This window comes from Elephantulus edwardii, unplaced genomic scaffold (genome assembly GCF_000299155.1).
Source record: "Elephantulus edwardii isolate Elephantulus edwardi_28Jun2011 unplaced genomic scaffold, EleEdw1.0 scaffold00074, whole genome shotgun sequence".
NCBI classification, from domain to species: Eukaryota; Metazoa; Chordata; class Mammalia; order Macroscelidea; family Macroscelididae; genus Elephantulus; species Elephantulus edwardii.
Window position 1 is genome coordinate 971,773 of NW_006399824.1, and position 19,271 is coordinate 991,043.

The 19,271-nt window shown below is 48.6% G+C and overlaps 2 protein-coding genes across 2 annotated transcripts in view; one reads left to right on the forward strand and one right to left on the reverse strand.

The window, feature by feature from the left end:
* Positions 1-19,271, reverse strand: part of CDH23 (cadherin-related 23) — a 523,436-nt gene that overhangs the window by 121,700 nt on the left and 382,465 nt on the right. Inside the window, exon 27 of the mRNA XM_006889037.1 lies at positions 907-967. Coding sequence (XP_006889099.1) covers positions 907-967 — 61 coding nt within the window. The remainder of the gene's footprint in view (positions 1-906; positions 968-19,271) is intronic.
* On the forward strand, positions 14,756-15,241 carry LOC102852789 (chromosome unknown open reading frame, human C10orf105). The gene has a single exon (XM_006889033.1). The coding sequence runs from the start codon at positions 14,756-14,758 to the stop codon at positions 15,239-15,241; it is 486 nt and encodes a 161-aa protein (XP_006889095.1).

A 19,271-nucleotide genomic window follows, 5' to 3' on the forward strand; every position in this document is an offset into this window, starting at 1 on the left:
CTTTAGAGAGGGACATCATGCTGGGTAGAGTAGAGGGACAGCGCAGGAGGGGAAGACCCTCTATGAGGTGGATTGATTCAGTGACTGGGGTAATCAGGATAGGTGTGTCAGAGGCAATGAGATTGGCACAGGATAGAGCAGAGTTTCGGGCTGTTGTACATAGGGTCACTATGAGTCGCAAACGACTCGACGGCACATAACAACAACAACCCAATGCGGCAAGAGTGGGGTGGAGCTCCCCGATTAAAACAAGCTTGGAAGGAGGAGTGGCATCCACTTCCATAATAGCTTTCCTCCGGAAACCCTATGAACCTGGAGAGAGGATGAAAGGCACCCAAGTGTTGCGAACTCTCCTTCATAGGGTCGCTATGAGCCGCCTGTGACTCGACGGCACTTAACAACAACAACAACAACAATAACAGAAACTCTATTAATTCAGAAAAGTGACGATAGTTATCGAACATGGTTCTGGTCTTTCGTTTATGATCACTATGAGTTATGCTTGATTCAATGACACTTAACAACAACAAAAGCCATATTACTGATTGGCTCAGGGATGAGCACATGATTCTAGTTGGACCAACAAAACTAAATTTTGGGGGTCTTTGCTGGGGGCTGCCTTTGTCTCTTTGTCTTTGTCTCATTACCTCTAAGGGTAATGATCTTGGTAATCACTGCGGGATGTGAAGGACTTGGAGATTACAGCATTAAAGAAACACTCTTTCGTAATGGTGAACTTGGTACAAACAATGAAGAATATACTGGAGGATTTATCTTTTTTATCTGGCCCTGTCTAATTTGTTCAGCCCTTGGGGCTGCCTGCGCATCACCCTCTAGACCATGCTAGAGAGCCCTAGATGAGCTTTGCCACCCCAAGGGACAAGAGGTCCACTGTTTCCCGCTCACCATGGAGGATACGGTACCACACGCGTCCAAACTCGCCCTCGTCCGCATCTGTGGCCTTTAGCTGTGGAAGGATGAGATACAGGGTCAGTTTGAACTCCACTGCCAAGGAGAGATGGCTGTGGAGCCTCTTTTCTTCCTTCCATGCCACCCAACCCTGGGTTTCCCACAGTGCTGAGAGAGGAGAAGGACACGTATGACTTTCTCATCCCCCAGGAGGGCATCAATAGTTGATGGCGCATCGAGGGACTGCTGGTTCTGCTCCTGGGTCTTCCTTCAGATGTTGAGGGACATGGAGGGAAAGCATTTGATGGCACTGAGGGTCTCTGACTCCGGTTTCAACTAGGTCGTTCTGTACACTCACAATTCCCCTAGCCTTCTAGCCTTCTGAGACCTCAGGAGTCCCGTCTAGAATGGCTGCCTCTTGGCTCATACTTTCTTGGTCTGCAGACATTCTGGTACCCTGGCTACCAACTGGATACTGCATATTTCATCAACTTTGATATTACCTCTATCTTTATTCACCATGCAATGGCTCCAGTCTACTCTTACATCACCATCACCTCTGACTGACTTGGCTGCATCTTAGGCTTCTGTCTTGTGTGTCTAGATAGGATTTAGCATGTGTGTTGTTCTTACTGTCACTTTGAGACACAACCTAGTGCTTAGACTTTGCTTCAGAGTGGCATTGAGGCTGCTGGCAGAACCACCGCTAAACCCCGGATGAGTCCTGAAAAGGCAAGTACTAAACCAAGCAGGTAGAGAACAGCCCTGCACTGTGGTAGGGGAATAAGGCCAAGGCTGGATGGTTGGGAAAACGGGGCTGTACTATTTATGAATTGTTTTGTGGAGCTCTGACCTTTCCCATTTCTGGAATGGCCCCTCTCACTTCAGTCCAGAGATGTGCACTAGCGCTGCCGTGGTGTGATCTTACTATTCTAGAAGTGATTGGGCTAGGAGTGGGTACTGTTCACAGCTGGGCCAATCACATCCTTCTATGGGATTTTTAACCTTTTTTTTTTTTTTTTACCTTGGGCTCAGAATGAGTTCATCTTCCTTGTAGTAACGGGAGAGGGTGTCAACGGTGTATTGATCACAAATACTACTTTCCTTCTGATCTCAAATACCACCTTTCCCTTCACTAACTCTGCCCTCTCCACACTGAGCTCCTGGCTATTTCCTGAACACCAGCCTCATGCCAGTTTCTCAGCTCTTGCCTTCGTGGTTTCCTCTGCTTAGTGAGAGCTCTCTCTGCATGTCTACATACTTATTTCCTTATCAGGTCTTTTAGGTCTCCTTCTGGTATATATACCCCACTCCTCCAATGTCCTGGCCCTTAAGAACGAAAGCTAACTAAATCCATTGCTGTCAAGTTGGCTGACTCACAGCCATCTTCCACTGGGCTTCAGAGGTTGTAAACCTTAGTGAGAGGAGATTATCCATCTCTCTCTTGTGCAGCTACAGGTGGATCTGAACTGTTGGAGATGTGCAACCTTTTGGTTAACAGCAGAACAGCCTATGGACCACACATCTACACCCCCCCCACACACACACTTTCCTCTGGTACACCCTATCTTTACTTATTGGTTTATTACCATCTCACTACTGAAAGAAAAGACTTCGCTTCTGCTTTCTCTTAGTCTCCAGAACAATGATCTCGATCCAGCAGGTGCTCAGCATTTTATGTTCAATGACTAAAGGAGTAGATCTCTGGAGAGAAGTAATACAACTGACATTTGGCAAACACAGAGGAAAACATGAACAATACCGACTACTGCTCTGTCTGGGTTCTTGGTCCTCCAGATGTCCGGCCATATCCCCATCTTTCTCTGGTTTTCCCTTTGAGTTTGGGAAAAGTCACCCAGACATTTAATGGTATAGATCATAACAAATGGTGGCTAATATCGAGAAGAATGGGGATCCCACTGTACTCATACAAAATCTATACCTAGACCAAGAAGCTGTTGTCTGAACAGAACAGGAAACACCATATGGTTTAAAATCAGGAAGGATGTGTATCAGGGTTGTATCCTTTCTCCATACTATATTCAATCTATATGCTGAGGAAAAGATTCATGAAGCTGGCCTTTTATGAAGAGGAATGTGGCAGGATTGGAGGGAGACTCATCAACAACCTGCACTATGCAGATAAGACAACCTTGTTGGCTCAAAGCGAGGAGGACTTGAAACGTTTGCTACTGAAAGTCAAGGACTACACAGCTTTCATATGGATTACATCTCAACATTAACAAAGGTAAAGGTTCTTACTGCTGCTGGTCCAGTAGTCAACATCATGATAAATGGAGACAGGATTGAAACTCAATGATTTAATTCTATTTGGATCCACAACGAATACCCTTTTACCAGCAGTCAAGAGATGAGGAGACATATTGTTTTTGGTAAGTCCACTGGAGTGCAATGATGTCAGTTTGAAAACTAAGGTGTACTGCCAAAGGGGCCCTTTAGAGTAGTGAGAGAAGATCTTCACCCTGAAACCCACAGCGTCCCTTTTCAGCAGGAAGTAGCTAAGAGAATACGCCATCCCCTTTTCCTTATGAATCAGGGTGAAGTCTCTCTCAGGGAGGAGTGATAGGGAATGGCAAAGGACACACTGACAAAGAAGATTAATCAGAACTGGCTTTGACAAGCACTGTGGCATTTGGACAAGAACAAACTGGGAGGAGGGTAGAGAGAATAGTGCAACAATGAATGAGTGGAAGCCCAAAATCTCTGTAAATGTTTATGAAAATTAATAAAATATAATTATAGGAAAAAAAAAAGAAAAGAAAACTAAGGTGTGCCTCATCCAGACTATGGTCTTTTCAATAACTTGCTATGTGTCTGAAAGTTAGACAATGAATAGGGACAACAGAAAAATTGATGCCTTTGAGTTGTGGTGTTGGAGAAAGAGACAGAATATGCCATGGGCTGCCAAAAGAACGAACAGATGTGTCTCAGAAAAGGGGCAGTCAGAGTGCTCCTTGAGGGCAAGGTTGGCAAAACTTCATCTCTCATACTCTGGATACGTGGGAGGAGAGGCTATTCCTTGGAAATGGCTATAATGCTTAAAAAGGTGGAGGGTCAGAGAAAGGCAGGAACACCTCCAGTAAGATAGATTAACAGAGTAACTAGCAATGGGCTCAATGTGTCGGAGATGATGAGGATGGCATATGATAGGACAAAACTCAAGTCTGCTGTTCACAGGATTGCTCTGAGTCCTAAGCGACTCGATGGCACCTAACAATATCCTAGTGTTTTAGGCCATGCCCTTCCCCTCCTTTTATTACTCAAGTTAATAGGAATTGAGTTTTTGTTGCTTGCCAGCAACAGCAGCAGTACAGGCTTCCCTGTCTACGTCTGTAGACAAACTCTGTCAAGCATCTACCATGTATGTGCGTAGCTCTGTGCCAGCCACTATCAGGGACTGAGAGAAGAGCCATGTGGTTTCCTGGCTTGCACAGATCAGAAGGCAGGGGCTGGTCAGGACTGTATTGGACAAAGGATTTTAAAGAAGGGAGCTGGGACTAAAAGAGTGGATAGAACCTGGCAGGAAAAGCTGGAGAAAGTACACAGGATAGGGAATGATAGCATGAGAAAAAGTAGATGCTCCTGCAGTAAAGCTGAGTTTTGGACTGAAACCCTCATCTGTCTGGAGTGAAGTGTTCATACTGCAATGGAGCAGAGAGATGTGGTTGGATGGGTGAAGCAAGGGCTTTAAGGAATAAAAAAGGATCAGGGAATAAAAGTCCAGAGCAGCCGGGGAACTGGAATGTTAACTGTCTCTATGAACTACTGTCTCCTTTGTCAGGAGGCCAGCTCAGTTGGTTGGTGCTTAGTATCATTACTAAACGATTTGACAAAAGCTTCTATAGAAACCCTGATCAAGAGGAGGGGTGTGTGTAGAACAGAATTTCAAATTCTCATGGAAACCAGACACTCTGAAGCTACTGTGGCTAGAAGAGCTATCAAAGTTGAGATTCTCTTTAAACACTAAATTTTTAAAAAATCCCCTGCAGTCTTCTTTAATCTTCAGCAGAATCTTGCTTGCATGTGATATTAATGATATTGTTTGATAATTTCCACACTCTGTGGGATCACCTTTCTTTGGAATGGGAAAAAAATAGATCTCTTTCAGTCAGTTGGCCAAGTGGTTGTTCTCCAGATTTCTTGGCACAACTTGGTGAGCACATCAAGGGCAGCATCTGTTTATTGAAATATGTCAATTGGTATACCATCAATATCTGGGGCCTATTCTTAGCCAATTCTTTCAAAGCAGTTTGAACTTCCTTCATCACCACAGGCTCTTACTTATATGTTGTTTCATTAAATTATTCTGTGTCTGCCAATTCCTTTTGGTATAATGACTGTATACTCTTTCCATCTTCTTTTAATACTTACAGGATCATTTCATATTCTGCCCAAAGCATCCATAAGTATTGCAACTCGAGGCTTGAATTTCTTCTTGAGCTTAAGAAATCCTGAGTGAGTTCAGCCCCTTTTTCTGACTCCAGCTCTTTGCACATTTCATTATAATACTTTATTTTGTCTTGTCACTCAGCCTTTTGAATTCTCTTGATTTCTTCCCTCTGCGTTGGCTTTTTGGCTCTCTAGTGCAATATTCAGAGTCTCTTCTGACATCCATTTTAGTCTTTTCTTCCTCCTCTGTCTTTGCAATGATGTTCTGAACTCTTCCTGGGTGATATTCTTGATATATTCCCATAACTCATCTGGTTTTCACTTATTAGTGTTCAAGGCCTCAAACCTGTTCTGAGATGGGGTTGTGGTACTAGGGATATTGTAGCTAATGTTAGATGGATCTTGGCTGAAACAAGGAGTACCAGAAGAATGTCTATGATTATGCGAAGGCATGTGACTGTGTGGATCATAACAAACTGTGGCCAACTCTGAGAAGAATGGGAATCCAAGAACACTGGATTGTGCTAATGCGAAACCTATACTTGGACCAGGAGGCTGTCAGAACAGAGCAAAGAAACACTGAATGGTTCAAAATTGGGAAGGGTGTACGCCAGGGATGTATCCTGTCTCCGTACCTTTTCAATCTTTATGCAGAACAGATTATCCTGGAGGCTGGGCTCTATAAGGAGAAATGTGGCATCGGGATTGGAGGAAGAATCATTAACAATCTGCGTTATGCAGATGACACAACCCTGCTTGCTGAAACTGAGGAGGACCTGAAATGCTTGTTGTGGAAGGTCAAGGACTGCAGCCTTCAATATGGATTGAGGCTCAATGTCAAGAAGACAAAGATTCTCACCACTGGGCCAATTGGCAGCATCAGGATGGATGGTGAAGAGATTGAGAGTGTTCACAGTTTTGGTTTGCTTGGCTCCACAGTCAACACCCTTGGCACCAGCAGCCAGGAAATTAAAAGACGTAATGCGAGGGCAAAGTCTGTGGTTAGAGACCTCCCTAAAGTACTGAAGTGCAACAATGTCAGTCTGGAGACTAAGGTGCTCCTGCTACATGCTATGGTCTTTGCAATTGCTTGCTAAGCATCAGAGAGTTGGACAATGACTAGGGATGATAGGAGAATTGATGACTTTGAGATATAGTGTTGGAGAAGAGTACTGAATATACCATAGACTGCTAAGAAAACAAATAGGTTTGTTCTGGGGAGGGTGAAGCTGGGCTGCTCCTTAGAGGCAAGGATTCTGAAGCTTTGTCTGACATACTTTAGACATGTTGCAAGGAGGGACCAGTCCTTGGAGAGGGAGGTCATGCTTGGGAGGGTTGAGGAACAGCGCAGGAGAGGAAGACTCTCGATGAGATGGATTGATTCAGTGACTGGGGTAATGGGAGTAGGTGTGTCAGAGATAGTGAGATTGGCACAGAATAGGGCAGAGTTTAGGGCTGTTATACATAGGATCGCTATGAGTCGCAGGCAACTCGACAGCACATAACGAGTTTTCTTTAAACTAATGATATTTAAAAAACCTCATTGCTGTTGAACCAATTAATAGCTGACCCTGCAGAGGGTTTTCTGAGGCTGTAGATACTAAAGTGAGGAGATGGTCATCTTTAGTCCTTTGGAGCAGCTTGTAGATTTGAAACATCAGCAAGGCCTGGCCTTTAGATTAGCAGTGCACCCTTTATGGACTATCCCATGAGAGCTCTCTTAAACTAAAGATTGCTGTGTGCCATCAAGTTAGAACTGACCCATAGCTGACCCTCTAGTGGTTTTTCAGAGGCAGTAAATCATACAGGAGGAGGTGACTACCCATTTTTCTCCTATGGAACAGCTGGTGGACTTGAACCTCATACCTTTGGGTTGGTAGTGCAATTCCTGACCATGAAGCCACCAGAGCTCCCTATGATAGTTTAATAAAGACTGGGTGCTCTGAGTATTGAGCTCTTTTATCAATAACGTATAGGAGACCAAATTGACAGCAATTTGAAGGATTAGTTAGGAAATTTAAGGGTCAATACATCTATGTTAATGGGGGAAGATAAATTTGGAAAAGCAAGAGGCAGAGTGAAAGGTTTTTCCTCAATTTATAGCCTTCTGGCCTATAAATCTGCCAAAATGATTAGCTAACCATGATTGGCTACATCCTCTCAAGGGATTGGTTGGTGTACTGTGCAAAGTTACTGCATAAAATTGTCCAACAAGATTAAGCTACTTGGTGGAGAATTGAGTTGATGATTGTGCGAACTGAGTAACTGTGATCTACTGGGGAGATTGCTCAGTTCAAGGTCTGACAGAGAGGATCACATCTTGACATTGAGTATAAGAGCCAATCTCCGAAGGGCAGAACACATCCTTTGGAGTTGAAGTCCCTGTACTGAGAACTTCCTTGATCTAGGAGAAAGAGCTGTAACACTGTAACAGTGAGAGGTAGCTGCGACCACAGCAGAGGGAAGGTGGCAGGAGTAGAAGGGACAAGAAGCACGGGACCAGTAAACACCCACGGTGAAGTTGCCAAACTGGTGTGAGAGAGAGCTGAGCGGTGCAGAGGCCTGAAGGCCAGCAGGCTGCCGCTGCTGAGTGGGTCATAGGCTGGTGGGGCTGAGAGAAGTGCTTGGCCCCCGGCTGCTTGTGAACTCAGCCAGAAGCAGCTGGGAGCTGTGCTGCTCAGAAATAGTCCTGGTTACAAACTGTGTCCCGTCTCCTGGGCAAAGCCTGTTATTCCAGACTGGTTCTGATCCTGAGTCATAGCCTGCTAGAAAAACCTTGCTGTGATTAATTCTGACTCATAGGAAACCTACAGGATAGGCCAGAACTGTGCAGAGGGTGTTTACAAGGCTATAATCTTTAGAGCCACATCCTTCTGTCACGTCGTTCTCCCATGGTATGGCTGCTGGATTTGACTCCCTGACGTTTTGGTTAGCAGTTAAGTGCTTAATTACTGCACTACCAGGGCTTATTGCAGCCTGTTGTTTCCCTAAGCCACATATTTACATGTATGGTCTGTGACCACTGCGGTGGATCCTCAAACCCAGCAGAGATGTCAGCACTGTAGGCAGCACAGCAGGTCTGAGAAACACTGAGAAGGGTCGGGAGTTGGTGGTACGTCTGCCCATCACCTCATAGGGGTAGCTCCGGGTCCACCCAGATTCTCATCCCTCCTCATGAATGCAAATGGGCTCATGTGCCACCAGCCTATGAGGGTGGGGATGGCTGCATAGCTTGAAGAGTGTAATCCAAGTTACTGATGTGTACAGGAAGAAATTGTTGTTATGTTCTGCAGTGTTTCTTTTCAACAATGTAAAAAGAGATGTAAATTGAAATACATATAAATAGCAAAGGTTGTTCCTCTTTGGAACAGTGGGAACCTCAGTACAATGTGGAGGCTTGCAATGGAATGATGAACCTACAGCAGATGACCTGGTCAGACTCAGGCATCCAGAGACTAAGATAAGTGGGGTCTAAGTACTTGGCTTAGTAGTAAGTACTTGGTTGCCAACCCAAAGGCACGGAGTTTGAATCCACCAGCTACTCCAAGGGAGAAAGATGGGAAATCTCTTCCTGTGTGATTAATTGCCTCAGAAAACCCTCTGGAGGGTCAGCTATGGGTTAGTTCTGACTCTAGCACACAACAACAAGTGATTTGAAAAGCATGTTGATGTGGGAAGGGGAAATATGGTACAGAAACAAACGTGGGCTGGGGATTGGGCAGAATCATGTTTGAATCCAGACATTGACACTTACTGGCTGTGACCATGAATAATGAATTTTACTCTCATCTCCAAACCTCAGTTACCTCATTTGTAGAATAGACACATAAATGAAACAACTCTCCTGGGGAAGCAAATAACTTAGACATTATCATTGTAAAGCATCTTGCATGGTGCTTTCCTCTGAGATAGGTGTATTGAAAGTTTTTCTACCTGCTGTCAAGGACATCTCCAAAGTGCTAAAGAGCAAGGATGTCAGTTAAAAGATTAAGGTGCTCCTGATCCAAGCCATGATTGGTTCCACCCACCCCATCCCTCAGTTACTTCCTACGCATCTGAAAGTTCAACAATGAATAAGTATGAGAGAAGAACTGTCACCTTTGAGTGTTGGAGAAGAGCACTGAATATCCCAAGTACTATCCAACGAATAAACCAATAACCAAAAAATCATGTCTGTCTAGGAGGACATACATCCAGGGTGCTCCTCTTTAGAAGCAAGGATGGTGAACCTTCATCTCATACACTTTGAGCATGTTGTCAGCAGGGACCAGCCCTTGGAAAAAAGATGTCATGCTGGGAAAGACAGATGTTCAAAGAGAGGAAGACCTTCAAGGAAATGGATTGACACGGTGACAGTAACAATGGGCTTGAGAATGCTGAGATCATGGTGCAGGACAGGGCAAGGTTCAGATCTTTCATTCTTATTCTCACAGATGATAGAAGAGCAGGTGGCTAATCATTCAGCTACTAACCAAAAGGCTGATGGTTTGAATCCACCCAGAGGTGCCTCAGATGCAAGGCCTGGTGATTCGCTCCAGAAAAGTCAGTCATTGAAAACTCTATGGGCAGAGATCTAACCTGAAACACGTGGGGTTGTCGTGCTTTAGAATCAACTCTGAGGCATTCTTTTCCTTTAAAAGGGTCTCTCCAGCTCTGACAGTCCCTGGGCGGGGAGGGGGTGGGGGCTCTGTTCATTCTGGGGTTGTGCAGAGGCTGAGACTTTTCTGGCAGAAGGCCAAAGGCAGGAAGGTTGTTGCTATGTATCATCAAGGTGGAACCAACTCGTGGTTGACCCTCCAGTGGGTTTGCTGAAGCCATAAATTGCACGGGAAGAGATTTTCCATCTTTCCCCCTCAGAGCAGCTGGTGGATTCAAATCGCTTGCCTTTAGGTGGGCAGTGCAAGTCCTTACCACTAAGCCACCAGAGCTAAATACTCAAAAGTGGGGCTCTAAAAATAGGCTGGGTTCTAAGCTCTCAGGTCTAGGACAGCCACCAGGTTCCATGGGTTGTATCCCTGGGAGCACGCGGGTTCATGATTTGGAAGCTTCTCCCAGGCTGGGCTCCTTAAGAAGGTGGCTGGTTAGGCTTCTGGGAAGAAAGGAGGGTGGGGGAGGGAAGTGTGTGTGTGTGTGTGTGTGTGTGTGTGTGTGTGTGTGTACTGTTGCCTGGAGGGTCTTGGGCAGTCCGCCTGGACTGGAGCACAGTTTGGCTGTCCCACAATCCTGTGATCTTTCTGCCTGTTGAAATGTCTTTTGGCTGGGACTTCTGCAGCTAGACACCTTCACAGAAAAGGTATTTTTCTAGAAAACTGAGAGAAGACCAGGAGAGCAGCCCTGGGATGCTGCGGGAGGGGCTGCAGGAGGGGCCTCCGCAGCTGGTTTGCTCTCCCACCCCCACCCTTGCACTGTGCAGATAGAGACCCTCTTTCCCCGGTAACCTGGAGCTGGCAGACACTGAATAGCCACCAGCTAGCTGAGCAGACCATACCATTCAAACTGTCAAGGGGGAAGGTGAGAGAGTCTTGGGGCCAAGGGAAGCAGAGAAACCCTCCTCCTGGGTCCCCCCAGAGCCTCTTGCCCTCCATAGGGCTCCGAGGAGACAGGCTGGAGCAAGGCCGAGTGTCCGGCTCTTCAGGGCTACGCCCTCTCCCACTTCCCAGCCCAGTTGCCATCTCTACCCTCTAGGCTGTTCCTTCCCCCAAGGCAGGAACTCAAAACTGTTCCGACAAAGCCAGGTCCACTGTATAGTGAGAGGGAAGGCCTGCTGACAGGGGCTCGGGCACTGCAGGGTCCACGGGGGTCACTCAAGGCCAGACACTCAGAGGCCTCCCTCGGACATCTGTGAAGTCTCTCCACTTGCTCGGGACTGCTGAGGGCTGAACCTGAGGCCAGGGCCAGGAAGACTGCCTGTGAAGGCCTGGTGAGAAGAGTGAGGGCTGGATCATTTCTGGGGTGCTCTGGGGAGGGTGTGAGGGTGTGCTCAGACCTGGGGATACCCTGGGTTGTGTAGAATGTGGAAACAAAACCTAGTCAGGGACAGTGACTTGCCTCAGGTCACACAATAAGTCCTGCTCTCCAGAGCTCTGCAGGAGGAAAGAAGGTTATAGATTGAGTTTGCAGAGAGAGTGTCCAGAGCAAGGTCTGTTCAGTGTGCTCCAGGCTGTGACAGGACAGGAGAGGACTTCCTCAGGCCTTGGTGTGGTAGTCTGCTTGCTGGCTGGCCAGCAGGGTGTATCAGGAGAGGTCTGGCACCCACTTGTGTATATGCATGAGAGAAGAGGGGGGCCTGTTTTCCAGCACTTGAGAACCTCTTGCTTCCAGAGAATCTACTCAGAGGCTAACTGCTGTTGTTGTTGGCTGCTTTGGAGTCAGCCTGGGCTCATGGCAACCCCACAGCAATGCAGACACACTGCCCGTCTCGTGCCGCCCCCATGACTGGCGGAGGGTGGTTCTCATCTTCCGAGTTTTCAGAAGTAGACCACCAAGGCTTCCTTACTTCCTAGACCACCTGAGTCTGAAAGCTGTTCTGTTCAGCACCCTAGTAACAATGGAAGTCTCCATTGGCAGGTGTGAGGTACCTTGTGCCTATGACTTAAGCTCACTTTCTCTCATAAGAGAGGGAGAGGGAAATGGATAGGAAGTGAGAGAGGGAGAGGAAGAGGGAGAGAGGGAGAGAACCAGTAAGCCAAACCAGCAATGCTTCCAGATGCTTTTCATTAAAGCAGGTCTGCAGGTCTGCAAGCCTCAAGCCCAACAGGTGTCTCCAGGCCCATCTGGACATCTAACAACAGACATAGTAAGACAGACTTCCTAGTTCACTTTGCCTTTTTCTTACTCTTAGCATTGCTGTTCTCCAGATCTATCTGAAGGTCTAACATTAACTACTCATAGCAAGATAGAGACTCCTTTTTAGCTTGATCTGCCTTTTTCTTACTCCCAGCCAAATACTCCCCGAGGTAGGGCAGTGTGATCTACTTCTGAAAAGCAAGTGGATGAGAACCGTATGGAGCTCCCTGTGAGGATGGACGTGGCGACACCTCACTCTCTCTCTGCTCAGATTCTAGGTAGAGCCGGCCCGTGCCCAGCTGGCTGGCCAAAAGTGTGCTCTAGGCATGATGCCCAAAAGGCAGAGGCCTGTCCAGGGAGACAGGCATCACAGTTTCCAGTCCGGAGCTGGGAGGGCCCTTTTTCTGTCTGCAAATGTTGGGAGGGTGATGGTAAGGACTGGGTGGGAGCTGGGTGGGTGCTCTGGATGCCCTCAACCTGACTGGCACAGGGTGAAGCTGCAGGCAGGAGGTGGCTGGGTGCAGGGAGCCTGGAACTAGGTCTGGTGGCTGCTGGTGAGTGATTGGGGTGAGGGTCAGTGCTGGGGGCGGGGAGAGGCTGGACAGCCTCTTCCACTGCCTGCTGATCACTGGTTCTCTATACCCTATATCCAGAGACTAAAAAAACTTGGAATCCCTCCTGTTGCTAAGCACTGGTGCTGGAAATGTGACTTTGATTAAGTTGTGGAGGAGGGAACGTTACTTTTCCCCACTGCACCGACATATCCCATGTCAAAAAGAAAGGATTATTTTTTTATTACCATCTTTTTTGCTTTCCTACCCTCTGTTTACAGAAATCAAAGACCACAAATACTGGTCCACAAGCTGGGTTTTAACCTGCTGACGTGGTTTTTTTGGCCTGGGTGCAGTGTTAAAGAGCTTAAGACACATTTCCATTTTTTAAGGATCAAGTTTGCTTGGACTTTGCAATGTTTTTTTCCTTCTCCTTTCTTTCCCCACTCTTTTAATCTAAGGATCCCTGGTGGCATAGTGTGATGCATGTTGGGCTGCTAATGTAAAGGTTAGAGGTTTGAATCCATCAGTCATTCTGTGGAAATTTGGTAGAGGGAAATGGAATTGATGGCAATGGGTCCCCCCAACCCCGAATTATTTGCCAATATTTAAATGTTAGGAGTGGCTGTATAAAAATCCAGACTTCTGGTTTCTCTTGAGAAACTGGAGGAGCTATCTGGTTGGGCCCCTCCACCTTCCTTCTAGGTTCTCTCCAGTTGCTCCCTGCCCACCTGTCCTCTTCAGTTCCATGCTACCTATTGGCCAGGCTCTGCCAGCATTTTTATCTACAACCCCAGACCCAGTCAATCAAGAAAGGAGGCTGATTCTGCATGTGTTAGGGCCACTGACCATGTTCCCCCCAGCAGGATGACCGAAGGTGATCAGAAATGCCCCACCAGGTTGGGAGACTGGTAACTGGGGTCAGGGGTGCAGAGGAATGTTCAGAGCCTCCCCTAGTCAACTCCTTTGGCAATTGGGGACTATTTATCACATGTGCCAAAAACAGCTTAGTGACTTCAAGAAGAGATTTGGGGTTCAGAAGGATGGAGAAACCCTGGGCCAGAAGCCAGGAAACCTGGACTAGTCTTTGCTTGACTGATCTTGGCCCTCTTGGTTGGACCTCAATTTCCTTACGTCCCAGATCAGGCTTCAGTGTGTCAGGGAGCAACAACACGGATGCCCACAGGGCCAAGCAGACATCATAAGGCGTGAAGGGGCCTCTAAGGAGGGCGGCTCCTGCTTTGCTCCAGTTGCTGGGCGCACGGCAGGAAAGCAGGCCTGGTGTTGCCCTCACTCAAATGCCGAGATTTCAGAACTCAGACATGTACAGGGTCATGTGAAAGCTATTGTTTCTTCTACCTTTAAAACATACAACTAATTTAATATGTATGACAACAGGCTGGAACAAGGGGTGCATTGTGAGGCAGGCTAGGGAGGGGGAGAAAATGTGCAACAATGGAAAAACTTAAAAACAGGTAAAAAATACAAGTACTTTAAATTTCTACACACACTTTCAGGATATCACAAATACACCCTCAGGTTCCCCGATTTGCAGTCTTGGTTTTAGGTAAATGCCAGGTTCCCGGCGAGCTACAGCAAACAGCCTACCCGATACCTTGTTCCTGACCAGTGTCGATGGAGGTGGTCCAGAGGCCCGTTTTCATGTCTAGGATGCTGCATGCAGTCACTGATGTTCTTGTGACTGGCATGCTGACGAATCTCTCATTGCCTTTTGCATCAGTATCTACATAGACCTGGTCTTTATTATTCTGAGGTGGGTGGAACAAGAACAGCATACTGCCACACTGTATACGGCACCTATCACTAACTATACGATGCACAATGAAAGGAGTTCAGGTATCACCAGGCGGGCGCTGCCTGTACAGTATTTCCTGAGAACTTATTTCACTTCTAGCACTTTCCTGGTGGGCAGGAGCAGAAAGAACTTGAGTTAGGACCCAGCTCCATCACTTATCAGAGCTGGGACCTTAGATCTGTCACCTCTCTGGGCCTCGCTGTCCCATACCACCAGTCCTCCCCTCCCTGCCAAGTCCTGCTGCTCTGTGTCTGAGAGCTCTCTGTTCCCATTTTCAGGAGTCATGAGCACCCAGGGGCCCAGCCTCACCAGCACCCAGGGGCCCAGCCTCACCAGCACCCAGGGGCCCAGCCTCACCAGCACCCAGGGGCCCAACCTCACCAGCACCCAGGGGCCCAACCTCACCAGCACCCTGGGGCCCAGCTTCACCAGCGCGCCGGCCACTCTGGAGGCCTCTATGGAGGGGACCAACCTGCTCCCCATGTTCATCGTCTTGGCCTGCATTTTCCTCCTGCTGGCCACCTGTCTGCTATTCATGACCCTGTGCAAGCCTGCTGCGCTGGACACGAAGCTGCGAGCGTCGGTCGAGTGCATGCCCCACCACCCCGAGAGTCCCAGCGAGCCCCAGCTGCGCCTCTGGAAGCGCCTGAGCTCCCTGCGCCACTCCCTGCACAGCTTCCGCCCTGGACGGCCGGCTGGCCCGAGGCGCCCCCTGCCGGGCTTGCGAGGCAAAACCAACTCTGACTTCGTGGAATCTACCAAGATGTGAGGGGTGTCTGCGCCCCACTCCATCCCACCCCATCCCCATCCCACCGACCCTCCCGCCCTGGGCGTGAACCAGCACCGCAGGCCACAGAAAAGCAGACACCTGGGCCACTCGCCCCTCGTGGCCACGTGGGCCAAGGCATCACCAATCTCTGGAAAACAGCCCCACAGCAAGCACAGAAATTGGGCACGTGGCCATGCATCTGACACTCATCTTTTAGATTACGTTAGCATAAATTTAGCTCAGAAATATAAGTCAAACACATTTTTTTAACACGTATGGCACTATGTGATGATGACATTAGTACCCTGATGGCTTTCAAGGATGAAAATGGTCTATGATGTGCTCAAAGTAGTTTTTCTTTTTTATTTACTACTCACCACCCCCTTTTTTCTCTTCCTTCCCTCATCTGAGCAAGATTCCAGTCTGCCTGGAGCACACCCAACCCCAAACCTAACCATGGCTGAATCTGCCCTCCATTGGGTTTCAGAAGTTGGAAATCTTTACGAGAGGTGATAGCCTCATCTTCCTCCAGAAGAGCAGCTGGGGGTTTTGAACCATTGACCTTTTTGGTTAGCAGTCCAACATTCAACAAACTATGACACCAGGGCTCCCCCTTGACATACAGAACTTTTCAGATAGGAAAGTGTTAGTTTTCACTTGCTGAATCCTCTCTCACATCAGTGGCTTCCCTTCAAGTGGTGCCCAGGGCACATGTCATACCAGCCATACCATAGACACCAGAGATGATCCCTGGAGGTGGTACCTTGTTCTCTGTAGATATCATGCTGCTCCCTGCTGGAAGTCCCCTGGACCAAGATGAATACCTGGAGTCACCTAGGAACTTGATCTGAGGCTCAGGGTCCAACCTGGGGCTCCTCAGGGCCCTTTCTGACAGCCAGACACCCCCTTGAAGCTGCACCCCTGTTTGCCCACCCTTTGGGGGCTAACACCCAGATCCAATTCCCGTGTAAGTTGTCAAACAGTCAAAAGTTCTCTCCAGCCATGTGAAATACTCAGCCCATGGCAGGGACAAGGTACTGCCCTGTCACCTGTGCTCAGTTCCCAAAGCCACAGACAGCACGACTTGCCCTGCCTGCTGGACACCTGGGCTCTGCCTGCAGCTGCCCAGTGTCAAGTGGGAGGAGCTGGCACTCTAGGCCTTGTGGCTCCTGAGTTTGTGGGGTCAGCTGTTCCCAACAGCCCAGCCTAGACAGAGCTCTGGGCTGACCATGGTGGGGATGTCCTTGTGTCCTCTGCCTGCTCCCTTCCTGTTACAGTGACACAGCTGTGAGAGCAAGGGCCATGAGGGAGGGTGCTGACCATGGGTCCTGCCTGAAAAGGAGAATGGCTGCCCCACAGCCAGAGTGAAGATGGTTGTGCTAGCAACCTGGAGGCACTCAGGTTAGGGACCACAGAGGACCTGACCTGGCTCTGGCTGAAGGCAGGCAAAGCCAGCCATGAAAAGGTCCTCTGAACAGGGCAGGCACTTTGGGCCCTCCTGAACATCCTGTTTGCACCAATGATGCCAGCTTTGCTCCGAGTTTCTGCAGCATCCAGGCAAGTGACTGGTGGTCCCTCACTTGCTGTCCAGCCAGTGCCCCTCCCACACACTTCCCTGATGGCTAGCTGTCTGGATCCTCTCTAGCTGGCCAGTTTAAATAGGTCTCACCAGATGGGGTATTCTGCTTGGAGCAGGAAATCCCTTTGTGGCAGGGGAACAATAGTCTGACCTCAAGTAGGCTGAGGCAAGCTTCTATATGGTCACGGGGTCCCTCCAGCCCTACTCCACCTATCAGCTTTTAGGCTAAAGCATGAAATTTTTAACAGCGTCCACAAGGCCATGCATCCTGACCCTTGCTTTTAGCCCATGTCTGGTCTCACCTCTTGACAACTATGTTTCTCCAACATGTCCCATTATTTCCTACTCAAGTCTTTTGAACACCCTGTTCCTTCCACCCACTCTGTCTTCTTATTTCAGATGGAAATCTCCATATTATCCTTCAGGCTCAGTTTAAGTGTCATTTCCTCCAGGAAGTCTTCCGGGACCACCTGCAATACTCCCTGGAAGGACCTTGTGGTTTTCTTATAGTTGACCCTGCTTGAACTGCTCATTCAAAGCTATTCTCCAAACCGTAAGCTTCCTGAGGCCAGGATTCTGGATCTGTTATTGTTAATGGCTGTATCTCCAGAGCCTGGAACTCACTGTATTTGTTGAATGAAGGAATAAATGAACTTCCTGGAACTCACTGTATTGGTTGAATGAAGGAATAAATGAACTCTGAGAAGAAGCATTTCAGCTGAATAGTCCAGCAGCTCCTTGTGAGCACATGAGCTTGTGTCAGAGAGGTGTTTCCAGAAAGTCTCTTGACCAGGACAAGCCTTTAGCCCTTGAGGCTTCTGGCCAGTGTTAAGGCCAGCTCTGGTCAAGCTGGAGGGGCCTGTGTGCCTGTAGAGAGTGGGGCAAGCGAAGGGTCTCAGTGGTACTCATTGAATGGCCACCAGTTGCATCACAGCTGGCTTAGGTGACCCTCTTTCAATATATTCACACCAGATCAAACAGGAAGGGGCTGCTCCTTTCAAGGGCCAGGACTGGGGCTGCATGGGAGTGGCAGGAGGCCAAGGGTTCCCAGCCAGAGAAGATGACACCTGGGCCCTAGAAGGGCATGTCATGGCAGCTCCAGGCCTCTTCCAGGGAAGTGAGTGACCGTCCTCTCAAGTGGGAGGGTCTAGACTGCATCCCTCAGGCTCCCCCTTAAACACCTGGGACCTTGAACCTGGGACACCTCAGTAGCAGGATGTGTTCTTATGATTGTCCCATTGAGATCCCACCCAGGAATCCTAAATCTTACACTTCTCCCTCCACCAGGGTTCAACACTGGTTGGATCTCAGCTTTGGAGACTGGGCAGAGAGCAAGTGCCTGGTTTCTGTCCCAGAGAAGTGGTGCCCATTCTGCTCTGATCCAGAGAACAGCCAGCTACATCTTCTCCAAGTGGGCTCCGACTTGTCAGTCCTCGGCTCTAAAGCCCTCATTGACTCCCTAGTTCCATGGGAGATGTTCAAAGCTCCGTAACTCGGTGTTTAGCCCCCTCTGGGATCTGACTCCAATCTATCCAGCTTCACCCTGATCCAAAACTCCAGGCCAATGAAACTGTTATACCCTCTGGCTGTGGCTCAGGTGTCACGTAGCCTTCTGGTATGAAGTCATCTTTGCTTAAAGTCACCTGTGGCCTGGTGCTGCCCACACTCTCTCATTGCCCAAGGATGGACAAGGGTCATTCTCCTATGGCTATCACTGGCCATTCTTGTCTACAAACCCAGAAGGTCACAGACCCCTTACTTCATGTTGCCTGCTTTATACAGAAAGTCCAAGGCCTCTGTTTGCTAAATGAAGAAGTGTGACCATGCCTGGGTGTGTCCCTACCCCCAAGGCTCATGGCAGAGGGAGTCTGGGGTGGGGGCTCTGTCCAAACAGACCCCCCTGAAGAGGCGCACGTAGCCTCCCTTGTGATACATCAATGTCAGAGTGAATGGAGCTTTGTAAGAAACCTATGACAGCGTCCTGGGAAGCCACCAGCACCCTGAGTTCTCCCACTGAGAAACAGAGTTGAGTTGTCCATTATTGCTGACAGACTCTAGGATTTCCTCCAAGCAGGGTTGTGTAAGCAGAAACCAGGTCCTTGGGGTTTGGAGAGCAGGCACGTCCGCTCCCAGCAGGCTTCACTCCCCACTCCCAGCCTGCTGGTTAACGTCTTCCTGGTTTACCTCCCCTAGGGCTCCCTGGCACTCAGGTGGAATTCAGTCAGCTGGGGGTCCCCACACTCCTCTAGGGCCAGCCACCCTGCTCAGCACCAGCATTATCTTTATAGAGATTAGAGTTTCGGGGAAAGGCTGCCCTGAGGTCCGAAGGAGAAGGAATGGGAGGAGAATGACCTGAAGGTCTGCTCATACCCTTTGGTTGGCCCTGGCTCTGGGTCATGTGATAACGAGCCTGGGGAGGCAGGTATCAGGCCCAGCAAGAGGTGGGGCATC